This window comes from Abramis brama (genome assembly GCF_963993115.1).
Source record: "Abramis brama genome assembly, chromosome: 8".
In the NCBI taxonomy this organism is placed as follows: Eukaryota; Metazoa; Chordata; class Actinopteri; order Cypriniformes; family Leuciscidae; genus Abramis; species Abramis brama.
Genome location: NC_139970.1, coordinates 14,657,801 through 14,680,532, shown reverse-complemented (window position 1 = coordinate 14,680,532; position 22,732 = coordinate 14,657,801). Strand labels below are relative to the sequence as shown.

General features: G+C 37.0%; 1 protein-coding gene across 4 annotated transcripts in view; it reads left to right on the top strand.

The window, feature by feature from the left end:
- LOC311088581 (activin receptor type-1-like) overlaps positions 1–22,732 on the top strand; it is a 62,044-nt gene that overhangs the window by 35,235 nt on the left and 4,077 nt on the right. For 2 of the 4 annotated variants that reach the window (XM_084122774.1, XM_084122775.1), the window contains exons 3-10: positions 2,715–2,969; positions 3,794–4,057; positions 4,588–4,793; positions 9,574–9,673; positions 10,052–10,198; positions 10,371–10,646; positions 12,351–12,548; positions 21,958–22,088. In XM_084122774.1, the coding sequence (XP_083978900.1) occupies positions 2,715–2,969; positions 3,794–4,057; positions 4,588–4,793; positions 9,574–9,673; positions 10,052–10,198; positions 10,371–10,646; positions 12,351–12,548; positions 21,958–22,088 (1,577 nt within the window). The remainder of the gene's footprint in view (positions 1–2,714; positions 2,970–3,793; positions 4,058–4,587; positions 4,794–9,573; positions 9,674–10,051; positions 10,199–10,370; positions 10,647–12,350; positions 12,549–21,957; positions 22,089–22,732) is intronic. The other 2 variants (XM_084122776.1, XM_084122777.1) reach the window with 1 other exon arrangement.

Below are 22,732 nucleotides of genomic sequence, written 5' to 3'. Positions count from 1 at the left end.
CAAGTCCGAAACCACACACAAAAACATGAAACGCACCATAGACACGCGTTTTTGCAGCGCAGTGCAGAGCGGCTCTCTAGCACTGTATGACGTGATGTAGACATATAGACATATATTACAAATAGACAACAAAAATTCGAGAATCCTGTTCACACAGTGCAGGTTTTCTGAAAATGCAGTTGTGAGTCCTGTGTGAGAACTGTGTGTGAACGTAACTCAGTAATTCAGTATCAACTCATATAGTCAGCCTACTGGTGCACAGCTTAAGCAATCATGATTTATTTATTTTTTAACATTTATGTGTGCATTAGAAGTACAATTTCGGTAACGAGAACGATGCTGAGCCAAGTGAAGAAAAAGATGTGTTCTGGCGACTGGCGTGTTTATTAAATCAGATAAGAGTAAAATGAGAGTCAGCGAGAAGCTCATTTGATTGTCTACATGATGAAGGTGAATAACAGTACAATGCTGCTGCAAAAAAATTTCTTACGCTTGAAAGGCGATTTACACCTTTACAAATCTTCTCTTGAACATGCACATTTTATTTACGCTTGCAATCTTATGTACACTTTCACAAATCTTACCCTGGGCATGTGATTCTTTATGGCATCATATTACCTTCATAGGGAGGTCTTCACAGGGGAGAGTCTTTTATCACGGTATTTGGTATTATCACGAATCACGATATTGAAATAAGTCGCAAAAAAAGTGTTGTCATACTATAACCGGTTTAATAACTTTTTTTTATTATAACAAAAAATAACATATAAATACATATATGAACATATAAATACAATAAAGCAATACACAAAACATGAATAAAACAAATGTTTCAAACAGATTAAAGATTAAAAGGCTTATAAAGCACAATAGGCATCCCTTTACAATAAGGTCCCATTAGGTAATGTTAGTTAATGCAATAACTAACATTAACAATAAGCAATCGCTACATTTGTTACAAAAGTTATTATTCTTATTTAAAAAACACAACTGACCATTTTTGTTTCTCACGTTCATTAAATAATACAATTACAACTTTTGATTTTAATGATGTATTATTAAATGTTAACATTAACATTTAAGTATTTTTCATTGTCAGTTTAAGTTAACTAATAAATTAACTAATATTAGCTAATGGAGCCTTATTGTAAAGTGTTACCAAACAATAAAGACTCAAGTGTTACCAAACAATAAAGACTCAAGTATTACCAAACAATAAAGACTCATAACAGTTTCAATCAATATCTATGGCATGTTGTAGTCTAGATTAAAATATAAAAAAAATTAAGTTTGAAAATAAATAGCTTATTAAGTGTTTACGTATTCTGTGCTGTGATGAACACCATTGTGAATACAAAAATCTGAATGGATGTTTGAAACATTTAAATACTCTTCAGAAACCGAAAGTAGTGCAGCAGCTTGGTTTACGGGGTTGTTAGTGTAACGGTTGCATTTCTGCTGTTCAACAAGCACCATCTGCTGTCAGAGAGAGAATGTGCATTTTCATTCAGCACGTCTCCTTCCCTCGTTCTGCCACGCGCTGTTCGTGCCTGTTGGGCTTGTTTATGTCAGATTGAGCGCATGCCTCTTTGACTCAGCATACACCAGTGTTGTGCATTTTAAACAGTTGATAGGAAAAGTATTCTTTAAAAAAAATCTGAATAATTTGTGATAAATAATTATTCACGATATTTTGAAGTTCCCACGATAACAATATCATACATGTTCATTATCGTGATGTATTATATTACCGTATACTGGCAAATGTCTAATATCAAATTATATAAAGAGTCCACATAATTCATACATTTATGCACACCAAAGCACACACAAGAAAAAAAGAAAAAAACATTACAGAACAAGACTTTTCAGAATTCAATGTACAGTATGTGTACAGTGCAACAGCAAAGAGCTTGTTTAGTGCTTATTAGAGCTTGTTTACGTTTTAGACATGGAACAGGATCACATGGACCCCCCCCCCAAAAAAGCCTAAACCAACCACCTTGACCTGACTGCATTACATGCCTACTAAAGTACACAGATTCATTCATAATTACTAAAAACAGCAACATGCACAAAAAAACATTATCCTGAATGTGTGTGGAAACATGAATGTACTAAAATGTGTCATAATTTCAATGTGTGATCAGGTTGTTTGAATGAATTTCACTTACTGGAAAATTGCACTGAAAACTTTCCCAGAGTTTAGCGGAGTAAAATGATCTTATCTCAAACAGAAAAGCAAATTGGGGTTATGGGGTTAGTAGACTATGGAATTGTCCCTAATCAGTAGGCAGGTGGAATTTTTTAGTACTACTGTAGCAGTGTAAATACTACTTAGTAATCTTGATGAGCCTGCTACTGAAAAGTAATCATACTAATAATATATGGCATGCTGCTGAGTTTGGAGGAGGAGGATGAGGATGAGGTTGAGGATGATGGGGATACATACACAGAACGCTGATAAATAAGTAGTTAAGACAACAAAAAAGCAAGAAATAAACATGTTAAAAGATATAGTAAAAGATTTCCTTGGTTATACCATCATATAATAGATTTTGACTTTATTCTGTATGTTAGTTTTAATAATCAACCTCTGGGACATAAAAGTGACCACAGTTGAAGAAAGAGAGATAGCCATGTTTCTTGGCTAAGCATCTCATAATTGTAGATAGAAGGGAAATGCCTTTCTTATCTGTGTGTGTGTTCTGCAGATAAAGGCAGCACTGGTCGCGTTGAGTGCGTGTGCGAGGGGTTTTCATGCAGTGATGTCCAGCGCTGTTTTGGCCTGCAGTGTTTCTCCTCACTGTCCTTCGAGAATGGGACAGCCTTACAGCAGAAAGGGTGCATTGTGGGTAGTGAAGAAATGGCAGTGCGCTGCAAAAACTCCCAGTCAGTGGACACGCTGGTGTACTGTTGCCAGGAAACATTGTGTAATGCAAATGTTACCGTGGAGATGCCAAATACAGGTGAATCATTAATTGAAGCAATAATTTATCCTTTTTATTTAAACCTCACACCTTAAATGTACCACAGTGTAATGATGAAAGTATGCTGGGTGAAAAATTGTCAAAAACAAAAGAAAAAGTATTTTTGCATTAATACAATGAAACCTATTTCATAGCCTTCTGTTTCATTATCTTTAAAAAAAATTATTAAATATGACTCCGACCATGTAAGATTTGTTTAGATATTTAAAATATTGCAGCTTGGTATTAAAGTAACTATATCTTGCATTTCTGAACGATGTCCTTTGGGAACGATTGTAATAATTCTCATTTAAAAGCAAGTGTCTTTAAAACATTGCATAATCCAAATTAGTTTCTGTAATATCTAAAAATTCATTAATTTTATTTTTGTAAAATAACTACTCATTTAGCCTATGGGCAGAGACACTGGGACACCCCATCATTCCCGCAACCCAACAAGCGGTTTGGAGAATGGATGGATAAAATTAATCATTAGCTACTTTTCTGTCAGGCCAGTGTGAGCCAGTGCTAAAAATGTGCAATAGCCTCGGACCTCAAGCACTGAAGCCAAAATCAATCAGGCCAGTAGCCCTGCAGTGCTACCCTAAAACACGCACTTAACACGCCTGCATAGAACGACGTCACGCAACATCACTAATTCACCAGCATGGGGGAGCTAGCTGACTGAAAACTAGCTAGATTGCAATATGAGCATGACATTTGGACTTTACTTAAAGACTTAAGACTCAAAAGAAAAAGACCAATGAATTATGATTTTTTTTTATTTTTTAACAACAGTAATATATTAATCTTCTTCTTTCCAGATGCGGAGTTAATGGCAGCCCCTACAGAGCACGAGTGTGTGTGTGAGGGCCGGTCGTGTGTAACGGGGGACCGCTGTATGGGTCAGCAGTGTTTCTCCTCTTTGACTCGGAGTGATGGAACGCCAGTGTCTCAGAAGGGCTGTTTTAAGGTGTATGAGCAGGGCAGGATGACCTGCAAAACTCCTCCATCACCTGACCAGATTGTAGAGTGCTGTCAGGCTCATCTGTGCAACATGAACCTCACTGTGAGACTTCCTGTACGAGGTAATGCTTACACATACACAAACCAATAAACTGCTTCTTCTCAGGTTTAAATGGACATAGTTTTATATTGATTGGTTGCCATGCAATTGTCTTTATTGCTTGGCTTATTTGCATATTTTCAGCCATTTGTTTGTACGCTTTAGCCCCAAAAGACACATTCTAATTCTAAAAGTTTCAGTGACCTGCAGTGTGACATGCATTTTTATCATTAATAATTAATAAGCCTCCAGCTTTTATGACCTCATTAATAATTTAGGCAGGTGTGTTTGATTAGAGGTGGAGTTGCTTTAAAAAAAAACAAAAAAAACAAAAAAACTCTACAGGACAGTGGAAATTGGACCAAAGTAAATTGGCTATACACAATAACTTAGTGGACACAATGACTGTTTTAGATATATATATTTTTTTCACATTGCAGGGTTTAAATGAGCTTAATATCATGAAACTAATATGAACTGTTGTGAGATTTACTGCTTTGCATGTCATCTTTTTAAATGACTCTGTACACTAAGTCTCTATTTCTCTCTCAGTGGTGGAGGCCCCCAACTATAGTGTGACAACACTGACCATTGTGATTGTGGCTCCAGTCATCGTTCTGATATTCCTATCTGCTGTGGCGATCCTGATCTTCCGTTGTATTCACCTTCACCAGATAGAGCATCTGACTGCTCATGATGCCGAGTATGGCACCATTGATGGTCTGATTGCGTCTAATGTGGGAGAGAGCACCCTCGCGGTGAGGCAAACAAACACATCACAAAGTCTGTTATCAGTTTGAAATCAAGCACATTGAGCTCTTGCTGAGAAATGTGGTTCTATTTGTTGAAACAGCAGAACCAACAGATAAAGTAAAGTTCAAGTAAAAAATAAATACATTACTTTTCAAGTTATTTATAATTATTAGGCCATTTAAAGAACTACAGTAAATAGCTCATATGTTGTACCATGGTAAATGCCCATTCACACCAAGAATGATAACTATAAAGATAATGATATCTATGTTAGCGTCCACACCAGCAGACAATATTGTTCTGTTTATTATAAGTGTGCACTGCAGTTTATGTTGTCTGTCACTTTAAATGCTTGAGCTCTTTAAAGCAGGATTGATTCTGGTTGGCTGTCAACACTGCTACAGTAACCACACTTTTTTTTATCTGTATTTTCTTTTAAACTTATTAATTAATAGAATATCACATAAATCCATGCACAAATTTTCTTTGAAAAGTTTCTACTTTATACTGTCTTTAAGTACTATGTACTGTGTAAACATTGAAATTAATCATTTAATGCAATGCACTTATTCTGTACATATATGTTTTTTCATAGTACCTATATTTTTAAAAATACCTGCACGTTATTACAGCTTTAAGTAATTTCTGTAATTTTAGTGCCTTGCGAAAGTTTTCTTAACCCTTCCTTTACATTTTGTTAAGTTGCTGCCTTATGTTAAACTACTTTAAATGGCTGTTTTTTTACACATCAATCTACACTCCATACACGATAATGACAAAGCAAAAAACAGATTTGTGACAACTTTTTTTACAAATTTATTACAAATAAAAACTGAAATAATTACATTGCATAAGTTTTAGTACCCTTTTCTGGGACACTTAAAATTTAGTGCAGGAACATTTCAGTTTCGATTGTAGATGATACTTTACTTTGAGTGGTGTTAACCTGTGCAAATTTAATTGAATGGATATGATTTGAAAAGGCACACACCTCTCAATAAAAGGTCTAAGAGCTGAAATGCTTATCAGAGCAAAAACCAAGCCATGAGGTCAAACCAACTGCCTGTAGAGACAGGATTGTGTCAAGACACAGATGTGGGGAAGACTACAAAAACATTCTGCTGCAGTGAAGGTTCACAGAAGCATGTAGCCTCCATAATCCTTAATGGAAGAAGATTGGAACAACCAGGACACTTCCTAGACCTGGCCTCTTTGCCAAACTGAGCAGTCAATGGAGAAGGGCCTTGGTTAGAATGGTTAGCTCCATGATCATATGTGTAGATGGGAGAAACTTACAGAAGGACAAACATCACTGCAACACACCATCGATCTGGGCTTAATGGCAGTGTGGCCAGACTCAAGCCTCTCCTCAGTGAAGACACATGATATCCCACTTGGAAAAAAAGCACCTAAAGGACTCTCTCAGACTGTGAGAAATAAGATTTTCTGGTCTGATGAACCTCAGTTCCAAGCATCATGTATGGAGGAAACCAGGCACTGCTCATCACCTGCACAATACCATCCCAACAGTACAGCATAATGCTGTGGGGGTGGGACTGGGGGACACATCAGAGTAGAAGAAAAGCTCAATGCAGCAAAATATAGAGATGGCCTTATTGAAAACGTTGTTTTTTTGCATTGTCATTATAGTGTATAGAGTGTACAGTGCGTGCAGAATTATTAGGCACGTTGATTTTCTGATCATATTTTATTCCCAGGCACATTTTGTCAATTCCAAACCATATTAATCTTTTTTTTTTTTTTTTTTTATGTACTTTTTCTCATGTAAACATTACACTTCAATCAGATGTACATCAGATACTATATCGGATATCTTCATATCAAAAACATACTCGCACAACGTACAAATACATACACATGCCCATACATACACCATGCAGTCGTGTTTGCCGTACATCTACTCATCAGAAATGTAAACTTTTCTTTTTTTAAAACAAAACAAGAACAAAAAAGAGGAAAAATGTACATGTAGGGAGTAGTCTTTCTGGGCATTCTAAATATTAACTAGAAAATAAAATCAGGTCTTTGAGATGTTGCATATTTGGTCCATTTTTTTCAGCACAAAGCAAATTGTTCCAGATTATGGTTTAAAAATGCAGTTATCTTCTCTAAATTGTAAATGTCCATTGTAATTTCCATCCAGGCGTTTAGGGTAGGGCTCTCGTGTGACAACCATTTTTTGGTAAAGCTCTTTTTTACAGCCACCAGCAATATATTCATTAAATATTTATCTCTTTAATCATTCTTGAGGTATATATCCAAAATATAAGGTTTTAATATCAAATGATATTACACATTTAAAAATATCTTGTAAAGCATTATGTATTCCTCTCCAATAATCCTTAATAACAGAGCAATCCCATTTGCATTTTGGTTTCCACAGTTTCTCCAGCATATAGAGGCATTACTACCATGATATGATTTCTGAGAGGGTGTAATAAAATATCTTATCAAATTTTACCAACCAAACTCCCTCCATTTCTGTGACCTGGAGCATTTCCATTGATACCTCCATATTATTGTCCATTCTTCCTTAGATATACTTATTCCTCCTTCCTTCTCCCATTTTGTTTTAATATAGGAAGTCGAGTGCGTTTTAAGATTTAACAGACATTTATATATGCATGAAATAATTCTACCAAACAAATCTGAGTTGTATGCTTTTCTGAACAATTCTATTATAACTTTCCCTGTCCCTGCCACATTCTTCATCTTCATATTAACAAAATGTTGCATCTGTAAATATCGGTAGAAGTCTTGTTTCTAATGAGTATTTCTCTTTGAGTGTTTCAAAACTAGTTATTATGTCACCTTTTATTATATTAAATAAAACTTAGTCCTTTATCCATCCAGTCCTTAAATCTAGTATCTAATCTATTTTGCGTAAACTCTGAGTCATATGCACACCATTTAAGAGGCACAATATCCTTCTTTAATTTATATTCTATTATAATAGTTTTCCATACATTAAGAGAGCATTTTACCCATGGGTTATCAATCACATTTATATGACCTTGTAATTTGCTATCAGCAAAGGTTGCCTGTATAGGGATGGAGGATATTTTCTCCTCTATACTTTTCCATTGAGCTTCATAGGATGGGTTGCACCAACATATCACGGCTCTCATCTGTGCTGCAAAATAATAATCTCTAGTAATAGTAATAGTAATCGTTAATAGTAATCCCCAACCCCCCTTTTCTTTAGCTAGCTGTAACGTTTTAAAACGAACCCTAGGTCTTTTACCCTGCCATATATATCTTGACAGCATCTTTTCCCATTCATTAAATTGATTTCGGTTAATCATTATTGGTAGGGTCTGGAATAGGTATAATAATCTAGGCAAAATATTCATTTTAATAGATTCAATCCTTGAACTGAGACTAAAGAAAGGAATTAAGTTCCATCTTCCTATATCTTCCTTAATTTTTTTACATATAGGTAAATAATTACATTCAAATAGTTTCACGAGATTCTTTGGCATATTGATGCCGAGATACTTAAAAGATTCAGTTTGCCATACCAAGGGGTATCTGTTTTTAATTTCTTTTGGTACTCTATAGTTATACGAGAGTAACTGTGTTTTCAAACCATATTAATCTTAATAACTACTATAACTACTATAGTTATTAAGATTAATATGGTTTGGAATTGACAAAATGTGCCTGGGAATACAATATGATCAGAAAATCAACGTGCCTAATAATTCTGCATGCACTGTAGATTGATGTGAAAATAAATAAATAAATAAATAATTCAGTTAAAGTAGTTTAACATAAGGCAGCAACATAACAAAATGTGAAAAATTAAGGGGTATGAATTCTTTTGCAAGGCACTGTATACAAGTATATTGTTGAGCCTTCCTCTACCCCTTAACCCAGCCTTATACCTAACCATACCATGAAACCTGCCTCTAATCTTAACTTTATCCCACCTCAGTAGCCGCAAGTGTTTTGCAATACAACATGTACACAATAAGTACATTGTATCTAACAATTTTTTCATGTACGTACATGGTTAAAGATGGCTAATATAAAGTGTGCCCCAAGATTTAGTTTTTTGTTGACATAAAAAGTTTTATGAAATGAACAAAAAATTCTGATTCAGTCAGAAATGTCAGAATCTCCAGCATCTTCTCTCTGTTTAAACACATTTTGGCAGAAAAGATGAATTGTGTTCAGTGTTTTGATGAATTTGTGTGTATTATGATGTGTGTTTGCTGATCTGGCTCTTCATTTGCTGTTGTTGGATTTTTTTCAAGCTATTTTCAAAGATCTTTGTTGGAGTGCTTGGCAACCAAAGCAAATATTCAGCGGCCTAATGTTTGCCTGAGCATAAAAGTCTGTTCCAGTGCTGGGAGTGACATGTTATTAAAACCACTTGAATCTGTAAAATCTGCTCTCAGAGGCCTAGGAGGTGACTGGTTTTTGCTTTGATACTTTGAATGTGTAGATTAATTTGTTCAGACAGTGATTAAAAAGTGTCTGAAGGTAAACAGCTATGATTTTTTGGGATTGTGCAGTAATTATTCTGAAAAAAAAGAGTCTCTCTCCATGATGCACACATATGGTTATCATGACTCTTGTGGTTTTGGCCTTCGGTGCATTTTTTTTCCTCGTTCTATTATTTGGAATGTGGCTGTTCAATGTGTGCTCTCTAGTGTATAAGTCTGTGTACTGCAGGGTCCAAATGAAAAAATGTAGATGAAGTTGAACTACGGTAAATGCACTACTTTGTTTTTCTTTATCCTTTTGTCTTTCTCTTAGGATTTGTTGGATCATTCCTGTACATCTGGTAGTGGCTCTGGACTGCCTTTCCTGGTCCAGAGGACAGTAGCCCGACAGATCACTCTCAGCGAGTGTGTCGGTATGTGCCCACAGCCCCACACCATCTCAGTTCTTTATTAGAACTATGTTTGTGTGCATAAAGTGTTTCTCAGATTTTATGTTGCAGGTTAACAGCTCCTTTAAAACTAAATTATACACCAAACGGATTTCAGTTACTAAGCTATAGTTATGGGACAATTTTTACCAGTAGTAAGCTATATCTGACACAACCTCATTTTTGAGTTATGATGTCCTCACTTAAAAAAAAAAAAAAAAAAAAACGCATAAACTGTTACATTACATAGCCTATATATTTCTGCAAAGTCATTAGCTGTAAACAAAACAATAGAATTCTATGGTGTGGCCTTAATAAACAACCAAAACAGTTAATTAAGCATATATGTGTGTTTTATTTCAGGTAAAGGTCGATATGGAGAAGTCTGGAGAGGTCAGTGGCAGGGAGAAAGTGTGGCTGTGAAAATATTCTCATCTCGAGATGAGAAATCCTGGTTCAGAGAGACAGAAATCTACAACACTGTCCTACTGCGACACGAGAATATTCTGGGTAAATCATTTACACCTTTCATAATGAAAGCACAAATTAAACCCCTAGAAATGACATTTGCATTCATTAGGATACCTCAGTTTTGTAATAAAGAACAATGATGAAAGATATTAATTTTACTTAACCATAACTTTGCTATATAAAAAGTTTACCTTGGATAATTTTTTTTCAGGCTTCATTGCATCAGATATGACATCACGTAACTCCAGCACTCAGTTGTGGTTAATCACACATTTTCATGAAATGGGATCTCTCTACGATTACCTGCAACTCAGCATGCTGGATGCTTCTGCCTGTTTGCGGATGGCACTGTCCATCGCCAGCGGCCTGGCTCATCTGCACGTGGAGATCTTTGGCACTCAGGGCAAACCAGCCATCGCTCACAGAGACCTAAAAAGCAAAAATATTTTAGTGAACAAAAATGGACAGTGCTGCATCGCAGACCTTGGTAAGAATGGCTTCTAACTGAAGCAAAAGTTATTTTATGCATGCTGTTGATTCATATGGCTTTATATTAGAATATTTAAAATATTACCATGAAGTGTATTTTCGACAGTGTCAGCAAACATTCAAAAACACCATGTGATCTATGATTATGTATGGAAATAATTGAAGTAGCTGACAACAGGGCACTGAATTATTGAACATTTAATTTAAGTTCAGTTGTGCATTAAATTGTCAGTAATTAGTCTATTATCACAGTAATTATGGTCTGGACTGCATTTTTTACTTATGCAGTTATTGCATGTTTTTATCTCAGGTTTTTGTCTCAAAACTAAATTTGTGTTAGGACTATTTTCTTACAGTACCAATTCAGATAATTTTAAGCATAAGTGATATGTATCTGTAATGTGGTCTGCAAATCTGAAACTACTTTCTAAACATGCAGTTATCCCTGAAGCCTCCTAATGTATCAACCAATCAACCTTTAAAAAAAAAAATTGTTTACGTCAAATCTTTATTGTTCTTAGCCATTTTTATATTTATACAACATTTTTTGTTAGGCTGAATAAGTAAGGGCTGTAATCATGGCAATAGAGGACAGATTAATGGATTTTAAATCTGTAAATATTTTGTTGCCTACTATCAATCACTTGTTGTCTGGTTTCTAATAGTGAAAATCACTTGTTTGTTCCCTCAATATTTATCTATTGGACATGTTGTTCTTTATACGCAAATAAGTAGAAAGCAGAAGCGAGCTATTTGCTCATAAAGGACGGACACTTTAATTTATGTGTCTTTATTAAATTCACTCTGACTCACTCTAGAGCTCCAGGCCTCATTTCTGCAACTTCAGGGTGTTATTAGAAGAAATCAGTTGTTTCCCCCTAAAACTCTAACGAAAACCCATTAGGTAGCTTTTAGCTAACACATATCTGGGTACTCTTCCATACACAGGAAGTGGAACACGATTAGTTTTTGTAGAGCACTTGAAACTACATACAGCACATTAAGAAAATGAACACGTTCTTCTTAGTCACAGGATGTGAAAACATGTTGTCCATATGGGACTAGAGGTTTTCACTTAGTGCTATTTTTTTCCCCTGCATGCTCAAAAAAATGTTTTTCCAAGACCTTTGGAGACTTGTTGTTCATGTTTCCTTAATGTCACATGAAATTTAGTTATTGTATATCCCCACAAGAGGGTGCTATACAACATTTAAGAAGGCAATTAGCTTTTCCCATCAAGCTGTGCTGATATAAATCTCAGAATATGCATCTCAGATGCATCTCAGCATTTTAGATGATGCTTTTAGGGTTGTATGCAAATATTTGTCCTATTAAATGCTAAATTACAATAGGCTACCCCTTCCTCTAACATTATAAATGCTATCTGGAAATTAGTCTATTTGAAAGTGTCATCATTGCTTTCGCTCCTGGGTAAAAGCTGTCAAATGTTGTTTTGCTGAGCTGTGGAAAAGAGCTGTCCTTCAATATGTACATCCTCAATTTCCGGTTTTAATAATAAAGACATCAACACAAGGAAGAAAACGACTGAGTGGACTCATCAAACCATTCCATGGCATCTTTTAAATGTAGAATGCAGTCTAATCCAGGGACGTGATTAATGTGAGCTGTGCAAAGCTACAGTACTGATAGATATTGTGCTATGTGATAATTATACATTTGGTCACACATTTGTGTTCTTCAGGTCTTGCCGTGATGCATTTTCAGGACACAAATGAGCTGGATGTTGGGAATAATCCTAAAGTTGGGACAAAGCGCTACATGGCACCTGAGGTTTTGGATGACTCCATTCAAACAGATTGCTTTGAGTCTTACAAACGAGTCGATATCTGGGCCTTTGGACTCGTGCTGTGGGAAATTGCTAGAAGAACAGTTAGTATTGGTAAGTATATCTTTACATCTGCTTAACGTACTTAACATGGTACATAAATATTTATATATGCTTAACATGGAGCTCCATGCCAAGGTGGGGAAATGATCATGTTAAACAATTATAAGATGGTCAGTTTTAATTGCTATTTGCATCCTGAATAATGAGGAAAATGTCAATGAAAGCCGAAAAACTAAATATTAAGAGACTTTTGAGATCACATGGCCCTGAGTTGGTACAGGGTGGGGTGAGAGTGTTTCTCAGCCAGTCGCAAGATATAGCAAAGATCTAGACTATACTCAGGAAAATCTCTGATTATGTTAGGGGCACTGAAGACATTCACTGAAATACAACTTTTGAGGAGAACAAACCATCTACTCAGATCATGTGAATTGATGTCAAAATGAAAGTTCCTTGTCGAAACAGAGAGAGAATGGCAAGTGAACCTGCCTTCAAATAAATTTTAGCTTGATCATTTAAGATAGATAAATAATCGGAGTCATCCAAAGAGTCCTTAAGCCTTGAAACCAGAGAGGGATATAAATGCGCTGTTTGTCCAAAGTATGTTACAGAGATGAAGCAGTGATTGTATTGATCCTTCGTCTCCCTCACTCTCTCACTCTCTCTCTCTCACACACACACACACACACACACACACACACACACACACACACACACTACTTGAACCTTCCGTTAATTAATCTTTCATAAAGTTCGGAAAGGTTGAAGCGAATTACAGGACATTCGCAAGCTTCATTGCACAAGATTGCTCTAGTCAAGTCAAGTCACCTTTATTTATATAGCGCTTTTAACAATATTGATTGTTTCAAAGCAGCTTTACAGTGATAATAGGTATTGTTTTAAAGTAACAGAGATTGTTTTGGCTTCACAGCAGGTCTAGAATAAAGTTATTGTCCAGTTTTGATTGATTCACTTCTGTTCCAAAGATCATTAGTTATTAACTTAGGGGCCGCTAACATGACACCATTCTAACAGAAAACACTCAACGCGCTCCGACCCGCTCATCCGCACAAAACAGTGCCTGGTGGCTCGAGAACGCAAACCCTGAAATAGATTCCAAGGTGCAAGCCTTGAATTTTTTTGAAAAAAAGGTTATCTCTGCGCAAACCTCAAAAACACAAACCCGCGAAAATGCAGACGGTGCGCACATGCGCATCACATGTTTAGTCTATAGGTATGCGCGTTTGAATATATATATGTGCGCAGGCGTGTAGTCCTTCTTTACAAACCAACCCTCAACAAACTACTTGTGTGGTCTTAAAAATGTATTATAAAGAATTATTTATCGCTTCTGCGTAGCCACGTGAACCGGAATTATCCTGACAACGTTTTATCTGTACAGAGGTAAAGGGAAGGAAGGAGGCCTTCACAGGGGAGAGACTAGTTGACACCTCAGGACTGCGTTGTCGTCGGTTTCAGGCGCAGGTTCTTCGTCAGATCTGGATCCGGCCTGGATCCGGCCTGGATCCAGCGGACTGCGGTAAACCTCGGGATAAACAGAGACACTAATATTAGCGTAGACGCCATTCTTCTTATGATGTAACAAGTACATCAGGATTTATGGGAAGTGTTCCCGGTTCCGGCTGACCTAAACTATGCAGCCTAACATTGAATTATAGAAGTCTATAATGTGTTATGTGTATGCTAGGTCAAAGAGATGTGTTTTTAGTCTAGATTTAAACTGAGTGTGTCTGCTTCCCGGACAATGTTAGGAAGACTGTTCCAAAGTTTTGGTGCTAAATAGGAAAAGGCTCTACTGCCAGCAGTCGATTTTGATATTCTAGGTATTATCAACTGGCCGGAATTTTGAGATCGCAAAATCTCAAACGAGATCTCAAATGCCTCTAAGAAGGCATCATTTATTTCATTTGGAATGCAGTGGGCTATATTAAAAATATGAAACTCAATGACAGAAGGCTGCTTTCAATGCTGAAAGCAGTCTTTGTTTATTGCTTACTTGTATTGTTATTTACAAGCCTTTTATGTTTTGAAGCTATATTAGTTTATATATTTTTAAAATTCTTAGGGACATTGTGTAGGAATTTCTCCCATCTAGCAGTGAAATAGTATTTTGCATTCAAACAAATAGTGCTCTCCAGCGCCTCACATTTTCAAATGCGTGTTGCATCTACGGTAGCCGTTATGTACCAAAAAGCTATGACAGGATGTCTTATAATAGCACTTCATCGAGTTTTCCTTCGGGTGAACTGGTTTGTTATTTCAAACAAACTGCAACTTGACACAACGAACAAACGAATGTTACAGTTTTAAACAAACAAAACTTACAACCTTGTTTTTAGGGCCTTCTCTACTTTACTCAATAGCTGCTATTCATCAAAGAGTCTGTTTAACTTTTAACTATAAATGTTCTACTGTCTATATAATAAAGTTCACAACCAAGCAATGAAAAAAAAGTTTGTAATAAACACTAGAAGTGCCATGGTGGTCATTTTGACCGTTTTGAATATCTGTTTTATATCTGTAATAACTTTGTTGAAAAAATAAATAAAATCCTGCCAGTACCTGACTTTTCCTAAAAGTGTCCGTATTTTCATTTAAAATGTTTTTCATATAAATTACACATAAGGCAAAAAACCAAATGAACATATTTACCTATTTCGGCCATAGACGGTCATATTGACCGCACTGAATTTCGCGGTATTATTATAGGCTATACCAATATACACAACAATAAAATGTGGTAAAAAAATACACAAAACATATTCAACAACAAATCATTTAAATGTTATGATATTCAGAACAGAACAAGAATGAAAAAATAACTATAAACAAGCCAAAATTAAATACTTTATAAGCGAAAGTGAAAGTAAGCTGCGTTAGGCTCACGTAACTCTCTAATTAGAATCAAAATGTTTCAACATTTGCGATGTATTCGGATGGTCAACTATTCTTTATTATAGGCTTTGTACTTCACTCACGTTCCAATATCGACAGAAAAATCATCCTTTTCACACGTGCAAAAATGGTACGAATTGTACCAGGCTACTGACTATATAAACAGAGCAGTGGAATTTTTATATGTTAGGCTTACTATTTTATTATGGCTATAATGAACAGGCTGCAATGTCAAGATGTGTGTGTGTGTGTGTGTAGGCGGGTGCGGGTGCGGGCGCGATCGAACAGTGGAAGCATGAAAACATAGGCTACTCTGTCATTTTGTTCAGGACATCTACGGATATTATTTATTTATAAATGTATAATTAAACTTGTTTAAATGTACAGTTTGGTGTTGTTTTGTTTTTAAAAGATATCCTAATACAATAAATGCATTAATCTCTCAATTGGGTATTTATCATTAAAGATATAGAGTTTGGAATCTATTTGACCGCTTGCGGCAGCTCTAGTAGTTATGGAATTCTGGCACTTCTAGTGTTAAGACCGTAACATTGACTTACCTGTCGAGAAGAAAGCAGGCAACTTCAGCATCTCTTTTGAAAGCTTTCTCCTGCATTAGCTATCCCGACATTAACCCTTGTTTTTTGTAATCTCCGGTCACGATTCCTTTTACGGTCTATTTTGGACTTTTTGGACGACGAGGACTCCTTATCCTGTGACTCAGCATATGTATGAATGAACTGTGTATAAATAGCCATACAGTGTAGCCTTTTAAACTTGCCGGGGCAGTGATGCCTCTCACTGCTCTGCTCCTCCGCTTCTGCTGGCTTCAGTCACGTGACGCTGGCTCTGAACGAAAACGCGTTGTGGAAACGCGTTGGCTTAGTACTTTTTGTCCCTCTCTGCTATTATAGTTTTTCAACATGGAAGCCTCCGTGGACCTACCCGTCCCATGTATATAAAGATAATAAATTCTTCATTTACGAGGATAAGTCAGATAATTAGCAGAGGTATTTGTATACCATTGAGGACATATTTATGAATAAAAATAGTAATTTTAGATAATAAAATACCTAAAAACCTACACATTGTCCCTTTAACATGCAATTGTTTTAATAATTTTTTTAAATGTGTAATTATTTTAAAAAGTACTTATAACTACATATGTAATTGAATATAAAATAAAGATTTTAAGTTTTATTAATAATATTAATGAATTAGAAAAAAAAGACGATTTAAATCGAATCGGATCGTGAGGTGCCTAAGGATTCCCACCCCTACTATACAATGATTTACTGCTTGTCTTTGTTGAATAATACAAAAGATAAATAGGCTACATTTAATCATATATATATATGTACATACGCGTATCTGTGTCTTTATGCAGAGCTACCTCGCAGCTTGAGCTATAACGCACCTTTTCTTACTCTTTTACTAAAAGGCCTATATATATATAGGCCTTTTAGTAAAAGAGTAATAAAAGGTGCGTTATAGCTCAAGCTGCGAGGTAGCTCTGCATAAAGACACAGATACGCGTATGTACAGCTGGCTAATCAGAGGTCTGTAATGTTTGTATAAAAGGTGTTTATTGCTTTTGAACTTGTTTTGAGGATGGCACTCTTGGCATTGCTCTGGTATCTTGCTGCACATGCTCTCAGGAGAGAACGTGTCTTTAAGAGAGTGTCATGTTTACAGAGATTGATGAAAGAAAAGGGTGTCTGGAATGCCCTTATATGGACATGGTTTGGGCATGTTTTATGTAAATGACTTACCTCTGGCTTTAGAATAATCAGAATACTCAACATTAAAATGAGGTCAAGAACAAACAAGTGTGTACACACGTGTTGTGAATTAGGCAGAAAGTTTTCATGAGAAGTTCAAATGTGCGTATAAATATGAATAGCGTAGGCAATTATTAGTGAATATTATTTATTAGTTCTCAGTCCCAAAGACGAAAGGGACCATCCTGACTTTCATCAGTGACAGGTATAAAAGCAAACATCTGTCATTGTTTTTGTCATTGTCACTTTCAGCCAGAGCAACAGATGGAGATTATGGACAGAAGACAGGAGTTATCAGTTAACTCAAGTGCTTCCGCTGGAAGTTACAACTGGTGGTGCTGTCACAGGTGCTGCAGGGGCAACAGCAGGAGTATGTTCAGTTCCTACCCCAGGAGGGGATGAATTTTTCCGTCCTTAAGGTTCACTGCACCCAGTAGCATCTGATTGCAATGACATCGCTTGCAGATATTTACGGTTTATGAATAGGACGGCTCCATTGTCAGTTTGTTTAAGAACAACTTTCTCCCCAGGTTGAAGTTGAACACAAGCTGAGTGTCTCAGATCATAGAAGAACTTGTAGGATGCATTTGCAGCTTTATTCTTCCTCTCCACAGTTTCGTAATCAATAGGTTGAGGCTGGTGTTTTTCCTCAAGCATTGGCAGGTTTGTTCTGATCTTTTGTCCTGTCATTATCTTGGCAGGGCTTAGTCCAGTTGCAGCAATGGGTGAAGCCCGGTAGCACATCAGTGCCATATAAGGATCAGGTTGGCGGAGAATCCTTTAACTGCTCTCTCTGCAGCTCCATCGGCTTGGGGGAAATAAGGATTTGATGTTGTGTGGTGAAACTCATAATCTGTACTGAACTTCTGAAATTCAGCCAAGGTGAACTGTGCGCCATTGTCAGATACAAGCTCTCTGGGAATTCCCAATCTTACAAGCATGCACTTCAGTCTTCTGATAACATGGAAGCTGGATGGTGTCTGAAGGTGAGCTATTTCGATGTCACAGGAGTAGTAGTTCTACCATTCAACTCCGATAAATCTGGTGCAATTTTTCACCAGGGGCCAGCAGGCAAAGGGGAAGTGAATAAAGGTTCTTTCCTTTGATTGGGTTTGTGAGCCCTACCAAAGGTGCACACTGAGACCCTCCTGTTAATGTTATTACCTATTTCAGGCCACCAAACTAACATCTTTGCCCTCTGACGGCACTTGGCGAGACCTTGATGACCTTTATGAATTCATCTTAACACCTTCTCACTCATCGACTGATAGCCACTCAGCTGGAGGGAAATATGATTTGGCCAACCCTTGCTGAGAAAGCTTATCACTGCCTGGAGATCTGCATCTCCCTCTGTGGCCTCTTTTATGGCATCTAGCTTTTATTGTAACGAAGATTGTGATAATGAAGATTCTTTAGATGTGACAACTGCTTCAACATATGCCTTCACCTCGTCCTCAATCTCTGATTGGCAGTGCCCTCTCAGAGGATTCTGAGAAAGTGTGTCTGCTACCACCAAACATTTACTGGAGACATGCACTGCTTTCACTTTGAAACGCATAAGGCACATTAGTAAATGCTGACACCGTTTGATCAATATCATGAAAGTTAATGGTTTATGGTTTGTTTGCAGGCAAAATTCATCTAAGCCTTTCAGGTAGCTGGCGAACTGCTCACATGCCCACACACGTTCCAGGCCTTTTCGATTTGGGAGTATCTGCGCTCCGCTTCAGTCAAGGTTATGGAGCAGAATACGACCACGTGCTGCATCACCATGAACTTGAATCAAGGCAGCCCCTAACCCAAAACTATTCGCATCTGCACTGACTATAGTCTCAGGATCGTATTATGCAAGAGCAGGAGCTGTGGCTAACTTGCACTTTACTTTGTTCAGAGCCTGCTCGTGGACTTCTGTCCAAAGCCAGATTGCATCCTTCTTCTGCAGAGCTGTAACTGGCTGAAGCTTTGTGGAAAGCTCTGGCACAAATATGCCTAAATCAGTGGTCACCAACCTTTTCAAGCTCAAGATCCCTGACCTCTGCCACTTTAGTCACAATCCAAAAGATGCTACACACATGTAGCATGAGCAGTTTTTTATTTTATTTAAAGTGCCTCTATTATACCTTTTTTAAAATGACCTTTCATGCAGTGTGCAATGTAGCTGCATGTGAATGTAAACAGTCTGCAAAATAGTTTATCTCAAAAGAAAGAGTTGAAACTGTACCGCTCAAACAAGTCGTTTGGAGTTTGGATCTATTTTTGCGAATTTCACATGTTGCGACTTACTACATTTGCATAATGCCCGCCTACGTTCTGTATGGACAAGACATCTTGCTGTAGTCCTGTAACTAATTTATGTGGATATCATGTTGTCAAGACGCTGTGCTCTCCGCTTTGAGAGTAAATTCGGTTTATTTTCACTTCTAAATGATGAGGCTGTGAAGAATTCTGGCTGTCTGCCTAAAGCTAGTTATTTTAGTCAATAAAGTTTTAAATATGAATATTTTTCTTACACGAACGCATCGCTTAATTTTAGGAGGCCTTTATTTGTGCACTGGTGAAAACAGGCCCTCTCATGTATAACGTTCCTCTGGGGAACAAAATCATTTCATTAAATTTGCCAATAACAGTCTAGTAATTATTTGCATGCAAAGCTTCAGCAAGTGTGAACGATCTGAATATCACTTCGGCATTTTTACCCATTGCATAAAGCAGGGAGTTGACTAGTACTTCACTTATTCTGAAGTGACTGAATTCCTTGTTCAGCTTCATTGCGATGGGAAACCATGGGTGAACCGCTGGATCGCAGGCTGTGCAAAACAGTGATGTCATCGTCCAGCTCAGTTCAGTTCTCGTCCGATAGTGTCAGTACATTCAGATCAAACATGCTGTTGAACATTAAGTCTCCCCAGCTAAGTAAGCCAGAGGCGACAGTGGCAACGATCCCAAACTCCATCAGGTGACAGAATGGAGAAAAAAACCTTGGCTCAGTCGGGGGGCCAGTTCTCCGCTGGCCAACGAACGAACAGGGTGTGATTATGATTCCAGGCTGAATCTCAAGTCAGATGTTAGATTGTGGATTGGTATCAATCAAAATATTTTATCCAGTTCCTTCTGCTTGAAGAGCAGTTTCATCACACTGGTATGGAGACGAAGCTGGCCATCGGGGTCTGTGCTGAGGACTTGCCTTGTTCTCCTGGTCTTTGCATTGCACATCATTCCACTATTGCAACAAATTTGACTTAATAATTAATAATAATAAATAAACATTGTCCAAAAGAGGCTTTGTGTCTGCTTTTGCTTGTGGGTGCATGTGTTATTTGGCTTCTACTCTTTTCACATTGAAAGGGTCATTACAGTACTGTCTTCAGAAGCCTGTCTGATGCCCTCAGCATGTCTCATCTAAAATGGATCCCTATTGCTCCCTTTTGTCTAATGGCTTCAGTACTCTATATATAGTCAGCACTGCTGGCGATCCTGATGAAGCTGAATTTTTCACCTTATCACAATTCTCAGTGATTATCCGTGTAATTTGTTAACCAGTGTAATACTGTTGTGCATGGGCATAGGTTTGATTTTGAAATTGGTGGGGACATACCCAAAAGCTGAGAATTCAGGAAACGAATAGGATAATGTATTAAGGTTTTTAGTCTATAACTAGCCTAATTCCAATAGCCTATGTTAAATAATGAATTATGTAATGTTACAGGTAACTAATGATGACAAGGAGGAAGTTTAATAGTGCAATGCAATAGTCAATATGTCTATACTGTCTTGTTCCTTGCTATTCGAAGAATCCAGGCACGTCGTCTATACATGTCATTAACAAAAATGAACTGTTGGCTTATTTGTTTCACAATAATATAGTCCTGTTGGACATGGCACACAGCAATACTGTTAAATTTCACTTGTGCAACTGTTGTTCTGAGCCATGTTTTCAGTCTCCTAAGAGCACTGAAACTTATTTCAACCTCAGCTGATGAGACTAGGGTGACTAAAAGTGACATGTTGTGTTTTTTATGTTTTATGGGGACTTTATAGAACATAATGATTTTTATGGTGTACAAACCCTTACACTAACCCTACCCCTAAACCTACCCATCACAAAAAACAAGGATTTCGGATATTGCCATCTTTATAGGGTCCCCATAATGTAGGGTTACACACACACACACACACACACACACACACACACACACACACACACACACACACACACACACACACACACACACACACACACACACACACACAAATGTTCAGGTTTGCCATATATCACACGATTGTCTAATAATGTTATTGAAAAAACTGCACTGTCAATCAATATGTGATTGACAGTATGTGATTGATATTAACATAATCAATATGTGACGCGATTTGCCCCATATTTTCTTGCTCAGAACTGTTGATTTCTCCCTCACTTACCGCATATAGGTTTCGGAGGAGATTTGCCGCTTCACACAACCAAAAACAACCTCTCACAAGTTAGGAAAAAAAAAAAAAGTGGATTTGGGAGGCGGGATCTATTAACAGTTTGTGTACCAAGAATTGCAATTTTTTCACAGAATGCTCTTGTAAGAGATTTTTAATCTCAATGAGATGCTTCCTGGTTAAATATGTGAAGTAAAATAATTAATACATAAAAACCACAAGTTATTGTGTAAATTCTATGCCCCTGCTGTTGTGATGATAAGATCTGATGATACTGGCTGATCATTATTTCTGTGTGATTTCCAAATGTGTTTTTGTCTTCACTGATTGTGCAGGTATTGTTGAAGATTACAAGCCCCCATTCCATGACGTAGTGCCGAGCGACCCAAGCTTTGAGGACATGAAGAAGGTGATATGCACAGACCAACAGAGACCAAACATCCCAAACAGATGGTTTTCAGATCCAGTAAGTACTGTACCTGCTCAGATTCCTGTGCATATACCTTTATAAATCAAGTTAATCAGTCATGCTGTTTGTAAACACTAAATTTAAAATCTTTGATGGAAATTACACGGTGTCTTAACAAGCTCCAGTGGCAAGCAATTTGTCTTTTCACATTGAATGCAACAATGCTGCCAATCAGAACATTTGAATAGAAATTACATGGTTATAGCTGGTTAGGAAACGGCTGTATTAGTGGTATGAATCTTCATTGACTTTGTGATTCTATTATGATTGCAAAGCTAACAATTTGATTACAAAATGATTCTCAATGCATCTTGTCCTCCTAACTTTTTTTATTAAAGGGGTCATATAATGCCATTTTTGTACAAGCTAATATGATTCTTTAGTGTCTAAATTAAAAGTTTGTAATATACTTAATTAAAAATTCTCATTAGTATTATAAGAAAACACTAATTTTAGCTCACTTTGCTCACCCCGCCCCTCTGTTCTGTGTGTACACCGTTTGTAACACAATAACACAATAACCATAACGCGTTGTTCATTATAAACGTGGGATTATGAATTATATTGAGAACGTCGTACATAGAAAACATGCCGTAATGTACCCTGAGTGTAAACCTTAGCCGCATTCATTGTGAAGCGTG